This window comes from Zeus faber, assembly GCF_960531495.2.
Source record: "Zeus faber genome assembly, chromosome: 13".
Lineage (NCBI taxonomy): Eukaryota > Metazoa > Chordata > Actinopteri > Zeiformes > Zeidae > Zeus > Zeus faber.
In genome coordinates this window covers 5,385,871-5,395,870 of record NC_137198.1, presented here as the reverse complement: position 1 = coordinate 5,395,870, position 10,000 = coordinate 5,385,871, and the positions used below count along the sequence as shown (strand labels likewise).

The window sequence follows — 10,000 nt, the reverse complement described above, 5'->3', positions numbered from 1 at the left end:
TGGAGGAGAGCCAGGCGCTTATTTATTTTCGGCCTTTATTTGCCGTAATGAAATGTGAAATGCCTGGAACCTCAGCTTGTCGGTGACGCCGGAGGAGCGGAGGGGGGATATAATGAGATAAGGGCCGATATGGACGCCGCGGTCTTGATATCGTTCTGGGTATTAAATCTATGATATGTGATACCATCGGCGGGAAGCGCGGACGCTTCCAAATACGGGCCCTGATCTTCATGCTTATTTGGCCTGGAAATATGCCCATCCTCCACAAACACCAGACAAGCACCCCGCGCACACCGGCCCGACGCGGACGCTGGCGTGCGGAGATCAAATTAAAAACAGCCTGCGTCCGTTCCACCCCATCCTGCTCCCCGTCAAGCTCTCAAACCCCACAAAGCAGATCGACACCAACGTCTTGAAATGTGCAACAGGTGGAGGCCATTATCGAAGCGGCCGCGCTGATTGGCTTCGGCGTTTCAGAACCCGCCCCCCCCCGGCCGAGCCCGTTAACATCACGGCTCCGGGATGAAAAAAAAATAATAATAAAAATAAAAATAAAATAAAATAAAAAGGAGGCGACGCAGAGCGAACGCGGCTTCCGTTAAGGTTTCAACCGCGAGAGGTGGAATAAATTGCTCGGGGGACGGGGGCGGTCCCGCAGGAGAGAACCCGCAAAGCCGAGACTGGACTGTGTGTGCTCCGCTGAGGAGGGACGTCACCCGTCGTGTGACGACGCTGTACCGCGCGAAAAGGAAAAAAAAAAAAAAACGGCGTAACGGGAAGTGACGAAAAGCAAATGGCGCCCCTGACGCCTTAAAGGGGGACTTGTTATGCTGCTTCACCAACAAGTTCGTAGAAGTCTCTGCGGTTCCAGAAAGTGTTTTTGAAGGGTTTTCTTTGCTGAAAATACAGCTCAGATTATGCATTCGGACCATTGTGACATGCCTCAAAAAAAACAACGTCCTGTCCCGGGGACGCTCTGCTTCTGTGTGCGTGGCTTTAAACGCGAAGGAGCGGCCACGCCCCTGGTTCCGTGAGCCAATGGGGTTTGAGCGCAAGTTCCCGGTTCGGTCGGTGCCCGACGAGATGTGTTGCCGGACAAATCCGAGGCGAGAAATGAGCGACGCGGCTGCTGAACCCTCACTCCTATTAGCTCCACAAGGCGTCGTTTGAAAAGCTTGTTCCCGGATTTCGTTGCCGTTCTGCAAGTTTGGGGGAGACACGGACACCCCGGGGGGTCAGGGGGTTGTCAGTGTGACGTAGGACTGAGAGGCGGCGTGTTTCACCGCATGCTTGCCCAGCTGTGATGGTTTTATAGCTGAGCGATGCGTCGGCGTCCTTTCAATCCGTGTCGCAACCCTCTCTTCCCCTCTTCCCCACCCCTCCCTCCCCTCTTCCTTTCCATCTTCCTCCCTCTCCATCCTCCTTCCATCCTCTCCGCCACTCTTCCTCACTTCTTCCTCCCCTTCCTCCCTACTTCCTTCCCTCCTCTCCTCTCTCCCCCCTCTTCCTCCTCCTCTTTCCCCCCCTTCCCCCTCTTCTTCCCCCCTTTCCTCTGCTCTTCCTCCCTTTCCTCCTCTCTTCAACCCTACTTCCTCCCCTTACTCCCCTCCTCTCCTCTTCCACACCCCCCCGCTCCTCTCCTCTTACTTCCCTCTTCCTCCTCTCTCTCCCTCCTCTCTCCCCCCTCTTCCTCCCCTGCTCCCCCCTCATTTTCCCCTCTCTTCCTCCCCCTCTTCCTCACTCTTCCCCCTTCCCCCCTCTTCCTCCACTCTTCCTCCCTACTTCCCCCCCTCCTCTCCTCTCCCTTCCCTCTTCCTCTCCTGCTTCCTCCCCCTCCCGCCATCGTCTTTCCCCCTCTTCCTCCTCTCTTCTCACCCTCTCGTCTCCCCCTCTTCTTTCCCTCCTCTTCTTGCCCCCTTTACTCCACTCTTCCTCCCTGCTTCCTCCCCTTCCTCCCCCTTCCGCCCTTCTTCTTACCCCTTTCCTCCCTACTCCCCCCCCTCCTCTCCCTTCCCTCTTCCTCCTCTTCCTCCCCTGCCTCCTCCCCCTCCCGCCCTCGTCTTCCCCCCTCTTCCTCCTCTCTTCCTCACCCTCTCGTCTCCCTCCCTCTTCTTTCCCTCCTCTTCTTGCCCCCTTTCCTCCACTCTTCCTCCCTACTTCCTCCCCCCTTCCCCCCTTCTTATTACCCCCTTCCCTCTTCCTCCTCTTCCTCGTCTCCCCCCCCCCACTCCTTTCCTTCCTCTTCTTGCCCCCTTTCCTCAACTCTTCCTCCCTGCTTCCTCCCCTTCCTCCCTACTCCCCCCTTCCTCTCCTCCCCCTTCCCTCTTCCTCCTCTGCTTCCTCCTCTGCTTCCTCCCACTCCCCCCCCCCCCCCCCAGGTGATGCAGCACCCCACGGAGGGCGGCCAGGTGCTGCCTCTGTGCAGCAACCAGAAGGAGGCTCTGGGCAAAGTGGCCGAGCTGTGGATCTTCTCCCTGTCCAGTCAGCCCATCGACCACGAGGAGGCGGCGCTGCAGGGCGAGCAGAAGACCAAGTGCTCCGGTACGTTGACCCCCCCCCCTCGTCCTTCCCCGTCCTCCTCCCGAAAACACCGGCTCGCCGCCGCAACCCCCCCACGCACAACAGAACATAAACGACCTCCAGCTCAGACCGGTCACGGGGAGCACGAAACGTGGCGTTCTATTTGAATCTGAGGAGGGACGTGCGGTGTCCACCGTCCGGAGGTTCTGGTCGGACCCGCAGCACCGACCCGCCTCTCCCCTTCCTCTCCAGACAACTACTCGGAGGAGGAGTACGAGAGCTTCTCCTCGGAGCAGGAGGCGAGCGACGACGCCGTGCAGCCGCAGGTGAGCCGGGCGACGGGGGCTGGGCTTGTTTTTCTGCTTCCGAGTCCCGCGGGCCCCTGGCTGAACCCGAGGCCCCGCGTCCGTTTTTTCAGGATCTGGAGGACGACGAGTACGACGTGCGGAAGCCCAAGAAGCAGAGGAGGTCGATAGTGAGGACGCCGTCCATCACCAGGGTGAGACACGGGGGACGGGGCGAAAAATCCCTGTTGTAGGGAAAACTGTTATCGCAAGGCAGAACTTTACTCCTTGAAATGAGTTGTCAGTATGCGGTGAATTAACTTCATAGTGAGACATCTTCTCGTTGTGTTGCATGGACCCCTCTTTAGTGATCACCTGCTGCAATGTGCATGTCTTTTTTGCGATACAATCAATATCCCAGGTTTTGTTGTTTTTTTTGCTTGCAGCCCCAGATTTCTTTTTGTTTTTTCGACAAACTGACGTGATGTTTTGTATTGATTTCTATGTTCTTATTTCCTCACAGCAGCAGAACTTCAAGCAGAGAGTGGTGGCGCTGCTCAAGAGGTTCAGGGTCTCTGACGAGGTCGGTGCCCAGCGGGTTGCTGGAAAGGATGTGTTGTTGTTGTTGTTGTTGTTGTTGTTGTTGTTGTTGTTGTTGTTGTTGTTGTTGTTGTTGTTGTTGTCATTCCACTTGTGTGCGTGTGTGTGTGTGTGTGTGTAGGTGTTGGACTCGGAGCAGGACCCGGCAGAACCGGCCCCCGAGGTGGAAGAGGATCTGGACCTGGAGAGTCTGGACTTTGAGAACCCCAGCGACAGCGGACCGGAGCTGGACGACGACGACAGCGTCCTCAGCACCCCCAAGCCCAAGCTCAAGTAAGAGGGTTACCTAGGCGACGGGGAAATGCCGCCAGTGCAACAGCTGCAGCACGTGTTTACACTTGATTTCTCGCCCCCCAAAAAAGGATGTTAAAGATTTAAGATCATGTCTTTTAAATAAACTTTTTAAAAATGCTTTTCCAAGACTCTCAAGAAAATGATTCATAAAAGTAAAATAAACAAATTAAAATAAAATAAATTCAATTAGATTACATGGGACCTTATTCTAAAAAAATAAACATAACATTACCTTAGTAATTAGTAATAAACTACATAGTGCATTTATGCAAATTATACATTTTTGTCAGAAAGCATTGTTGTCCCCGTCTCATTACACCACTCTGGTCTGGTTGCTATGGAAACGACAGCATCCTCACTGCAGACGCTCGCCAGCGAGTCGCACGGCGCTGGCACTCAAGCAGTTTATTTTGTCAAGAGACGGGTGCCCAAAAAAAAAAAGGTTTCTTTGGTACAAAAAAAAATAAAAAAATTTTAATGGGAGTTTTTCCATTTTCCACAGGGAAATTCACGCCCAAAAAATAAACGCAAATCTCATTTTATAACCTTTCTGGCGACGGAATAAGTAGAAAAGTGATGTACAACCTACTCCCAGTCAACTCAGGCGTGCAGATTCGATATTCACTTTAAAGCTTCTCTTAAATCTTAAAACTTTCATGGGAACTTTCACTGTTTACAATCCCCTTCTACCTTGTACCCTCTTCTATTCTTGTATTTATTTCCGCCCCGCCCCTGCTCTTCCCCCCTCCTGAGGCCGCTGTGTTTACCGTCGTTCTCTCCATAGATTGCGTATTGATTTGTGTTTTCCAGGCCGTATTTCGAGGGCCTCTCCCTGTCCAGCTCCCAGACGGAGATCGGCAGCATCCACAGCAGCCGGAGCCACCGCGAGCCTCCCAGCCCGGTGAGCCGGCAGCCGCAATGTGCCGCCGAGGCCGAGCCGCCGAGGCCGAGCTGAGGCCGAGCCGCCTGCTTTTTAAAATTCTTCTCTGTGTGGTTTTCACTCTGCGTTTGGACGGTTATGGAGCTCTTCCGGGTTTCCAGGTTTCTCCTTTTGCTCTGTCTCCTCCAGCGACGGGCTCGCATTAGAATCCCATGGAACGGACTGATTATCTATCTGTTTTTGTTTTTATATCGTGGTAAATGATGATGGTTTTGCCCGCTCTCCTCAGAGGTCAAAGGTCACAAAGTGAACGCTTACCCCTGAAGCTTCCTCCTGAGTTTCCGTTCTCATCCCTCATTGGTTTTCTCCTTATTTATAAGTGCAGCTGGTTCATGCAACCTCAGCAAAACAAAGAAACTAAATTAAAATATGCAGTGCGGTCACCTTTTCATCACAACACAATCACAGTCAGGAAAATTTTATGTGGCTTACGCCAGAAATATCAGTGATTTGTTGGATTTTACACCGAGTAACGACCGAGTAACACAACCCTGCAAGGTTTTATTACTGATTAAAATCCAAAAACTTCCGCCGCCAGTCAGTGCTGGGGTATTTATAACGACAGAAATGACGGATCACAGTTCAGCACTGACAGCCGCTGCACAAATTCAATTATTAACAAATTAAACAATGATTTGCAGCAGTTGTTTGTTCGTTTTTTTTTTTTTTTCTCCCCGGTGACAAGTTTGTTAATTGAGTCACGGAGCCTCTGGCTCCAAAAATCCACCCTGTCCCTCCAACAATGCAATGCTTTTGTGGATCCAATTAGAATTATTATATATATGTATATATATATGTATATATATATATTTTTTTTTTATTACAATCTCCTGCACAGGATGAAGAAACCACACCTGACATGTCCCTTTCCTCCTCCTCCTCCTCCCTCTGCTTCCAGGTGGAGCAGGACAAGGCCAAGTGTTCGGGGGCGAAGTTCGAGGGCGACACCGCGGATAACGCCGCCTACGTCAGTACCCACTTCCTCCGGCGGATTTAACCCTTTCCTTCGGGGGGTTGTGACGTTTTAAATGACACCCAATAGCAGGAAGGCACCAAAAGACAGACTCCACACATTTAAAGACTTTGCTTTCCCCTCCCAGTAGCGACACACCGTAGGCACTTATCATGAAATGATATTTAATGTGATATTCGCCATTTTATCATGTGAAGAAAAAAAAAAAAAAAAAAGGGTCCGACAACATCTTATTATTGTCTGTTTTAATTCACCCTGCCATCAGTTTCACCATCAGGTCCCATTTTAAGAGCGCCAAAGCCTTTTCACTTGGGTCGTAGGGTCGAGCCTCGCACGGAATGATGTTTCTGTTTGTGTTTTAATTTCCCAGGATCAGCCGGAGGCGGTGACTCCCACCACGGAGCTGGAGATGGACAACATGGACACGTTCCTGGAGCGGCTGCCCCCGAGCGGCAAGATGACCAAGACCGAGTCGCTCATCATCTCGTCCAACAGGTAAAGAAAAAACGCACACACATGCAAGCACACACACTCACACACACACACACACACACGCACACACACACACACACGCACACACGCACACACACGCACACACACACACACACACAGTGGGACAGTATATCAAAAAGATGTCAACATGTAAATAAAAGGGTATGGGCGGAAGGCGGGGCAGGGGCAGCGTTTCCATGGCGACACCCACGGCTGCCGATGCGAACTGTGAACCTGAATATCAGAAAATAAAACCTCAATAAAATACGAATTCCGCATTATAATTCAATATTCTGAGAAATTAATATGGGGAGAGAGAGAGAAGGAAGACGTAGAAGAAGGAAGAACTTGATGAAATTATACCAAACATATATTTTTAATTGTGTACTTTGAATGCTTCGTCGGGCGTGCCCTCCGTTCACTTGCATTGGTGTGGTGGTGCACGGGGCCAAAAGATCGTTCCGGAAACGGCCGCTAGGGGGCGCCGGAGGAAACATCATGGCTCCAGTTCGCCAAAGTTCGCAGCCGCGCATTGGTCCCCCTTGGTTTCAGGATATTCGTACGTTTTACGTCGTCGTTCTTCTTGTTGTGGCCCCCCACCCCCAGGCAGGAGCCCAAGCTGGCCGGGCGCCGGGGCCGCAGCACGTCCCTGAAGGAGCGGCAGCCCAGCCGGCCCCAGAACGAGAGGGCCAACAGCCTGGACAACGAGCGCTGCCTGGACACACGCTGCCACCTGCAGGTAGGAGGACCACACGGCAGCTTGGTTTGGGGTTGCAGTATCAATATCAAATGAACAATATCAAATATCACGCCTCCTGAGATTCTCACACTGCGGAATGCCAATTCCACGGTGAAAATAAATGGTTAAGATAGGAAGCGAAGTGTCTCTTGTCGGGTTTCAGTGGGGAAATTTTAAAGACTTTTATTTAAATTTTTTTTTGCGTCTTCTGGGTTTCATGAGCTAAAAATGATTTGAAGTTGGGATCCCAAGCGTCCTTTAAACACAGAAAATAATATTTTTCTCAACCTATAGGAATAAACTCTGCCACAATACTGTTCCTCATATCAAATAACAACGACAAATATGTACATACACCGCCTGAGAATGAACTGATGGTAGCAACAGTGTTTTTAGATTCTGAAAAAAAAAAAAAAAGATCTTTAAACAGTCATTAGTAAAAAGGAATGCATGATTAACCCTATTCGACAACAAGGAAACATGTCTGCGTGGAGAACTGCTGCGCCTCAAAATGTCTGTTTGAATCATCGCTAAATTCCCGTTCACTGATATTAATCCTGGTTCACATCCTCACGTTGGGGGGAATCAGCTTCGTTTATCACCGTCTCCCCTGGGGTTGTGCTACGTGACGTTCAGTTCCAAACCTCTTTTCCGGCCACCGTATTTGTTTTGGAGGTGAGCGCCGCTGATCCGAGCGGGCGTGTCAGCAAACACAACGGCGTCACCTGGGGACGCGGGTTTATCCTCGTGTATTATCTGAAGCAGCGCCGATGATTCCATTCTCCTCCGTCAGAGGGCGGGGTCCAAGCGCCGGGTTTTCCCCTCCTCGGTTCGGTTCCCTGAGTCTGTTTTGTTTTGCCGTGGAATCTCCCAGATCCCCAGGAAGACGGTGTACGACCAGCTCAACCACATCCTGGTCTCGGACGACAACCTCCCCGACAGCATCATCCTCATCAACACCTCAGACTGGCAGGGCCAGGTGAGGACCACGCCCCGTCACCTCCCCACAATACAACCCCCGGGCAGAAGTCTTCCTAACGCTCCTGTCTCTTCCTCCTTCTCCTGCTCCACTTCCCCCCCCTCCTCCTCCTCTTCCTCCTCCTTTCTCCTCTGCCTCCTCCTCCTCCTCCTGTCGCCTCCTCCTCTTCCTCCTTCTCCTCCTTTCTCCTCTGCCTCCTCCTCCTCCTCCTGTTGCCTCCTCCTCTTCCTCCTCCTCCTCCTTTCTCCTCTGCCTCCTCCTCCTCCTCCTCCTCCTCCTACTCCTCCCGTCGCCTCCTCCCACCTTCTCCTCTGCCTCCTCCTCCTCCTGTCTCCTCGGCCTCCTCCTACTGCTCCTCCTCCTCCTCCTCCTTCTCCTTTCTCCTCTGCCTCCTCCTCCTCCTCCTGTCGCCTCCTCCTCTTCCTCCTCCTCCTCCTTTCTCCTCTGCCTCCTCCTCCTCCTCCTCCTGTCGCCTCCTCCTCTTCCTCCTCCTCCTCCTTTCTCCTCTGCCTCCTCCTCCTCCTCCTCCTCCTGTTGCCTCCTCCTCTTCCTCCTCCTCCTCCTTTCTCCTCTGCCTCCTCCTCCTCCTCCTCCTACTCCTCCCGTCGCCTCCTCCCACCTTCTCCTCTGCCTCCTCCTCCTCCTGTCTCCTCGGCCTCCTCCTACTGCTCCTCCTCCTCCTCCTCCTTCTGCTATTCCTCTCCCTCCTCCTCCTCTTTCTCCTCCTCTACCTCCTCCTCTCAGTACCTCTCCGACGTCCTGCAGAGCCACCACCTCCCCGTGGTCTGCACCTGCACCACGGCCGACATCCAGGCTGCGTTCAACACCATCGTGTCGCGGATCCAGAGATTGTACGAGGCACACATACACACACACCCCCGCACACGCACACGCGCACACACACGCCCACAAACACGCCCCCACACACACACACACACACACCCCCGCACACACACACACACACACACCCACACACCCACACACACAAACAAACAGAAACACACATGCCCATAGAAACAAACACACACACACAGAAACCAACACAAACACAGAAACGCACACACACACAGAAAAACACACACACACGCATGTGCACATGGACTTGCACACACACACACACGCAGAAACACACGCAGAAACACACGCATACATGCATGCACACACGCAGAAACACACACGCGCACGCACACACACACACACACACACACACACACACACACACGGAAACAAACGCATACAGAAACGCATGTACGCACACACATGCACGTAGAAAAACTCACATTCAGAAACACACACACACACATACAGAAACACGCACACACACACACACACATGTAGAAATGCACACATACACACACACACACACACACGCGCACACACACGTGCACACACACACACACACACACACACACACAAAGAAAAAGACACACACCCCCATACACGCACACACATAAACAAACAGAAACACACATGCCCACAGAAACAAACACAAACACAGAAACGCACACAGAAATGCACACACACACACACACACACACACACACACACACAGACAGAAAAACACACACACACACACACACACACATGCATGTGCACATGCACTAGCACACACACACACACACACATGCAGAAACACACGCATGCACGCATACACACACATGAAGAAAGACGCGCGCACGCACACACACACACACACATGGAAACAAACACATACAGAAACGCATGCACGCACGCACGCATATACACACACACACATGGAAACAAACACATACAGAAACGCATGCACGCACGCACACACACACACACATGGAAACAAACACAAACAGAAACGCATGCACGCACGCACGCATATACACACACACACATGCAAGTAGAAAAACACACATGCAGAAACACACACACACATACAGAAACACGCGCACACACACACACACACGTAGAAATGCACACATAAACGCAGAAACACACACACACACACACACAAACACACGCAGAAACACACACAGGGACAGAAACATACACAAACACAGAAACGCATGCACACACACACACACACACAAACACACGGACAGAAACAAACACAAACACAGAAACGCACACACACACACACACACACACAAACACACACACACACACACACAAACACATGCAGAAACACACACACGGACAGAAATGAAGA

At 51.9% G+C, this 10,000-nt stretch overlaps 1 protein-coding gene across 1 annotated transcript in view; it reads left to right on the top strand.

The window, feature by feature from the left end:
* pacs2 (phosphofurin acidic cluster sorting protein 2) overlaps window positions 1–10,000 on the top strand; it is a gene marked incomplete at its 5' end in the record, with an annotated part of 57,724 nt that overhangs the window by 36,881 nt on the left and 10,843 nt on the right. The window contains 11 exons of the mRNA XM_080012711.1: window positions 2,379–2,541; window positions 2,773–2,846; window positions 2,939–3,019; window positions 3,328–3,387; window positions 3,526–3,677; window positions 4,509–4,599; window positions 5,537–5,605; window positions 5,982–6,106; window positions 6,710–6,842; window positions 7,717–7,821; window positions 8,566–8,683. Of these exons, the coding sequence (XP_079868837.1) occupies window positions 2,379–2,541; window positions 2,773–2,846; window positions 2,939–3,019; window positions 3,328–3,387; window positions 3,526–3,677; window positions 4,509–4,599; window positions 5,537–5,605; window positions 5,982–6,106; window positions 6,710–6,842; window positions 7,717–7,821; window positions 8,566–8,683 (1,171 nt within the window). The remainder of the gene's footprint in view (window positions 1–2,378; window positions 2,542–2,772; window positions 2,847–2,938; window positions 3,020–3,327; window positions 3,388–3,525; window positions 3,678–4,508; window positions 4,600–5,536; window positions 5,606–5,981; window positions 6,107–6,709; window positions 6,843–7,716; window positions 7,822–8,565; window positions 8,684–10,000) is intronic.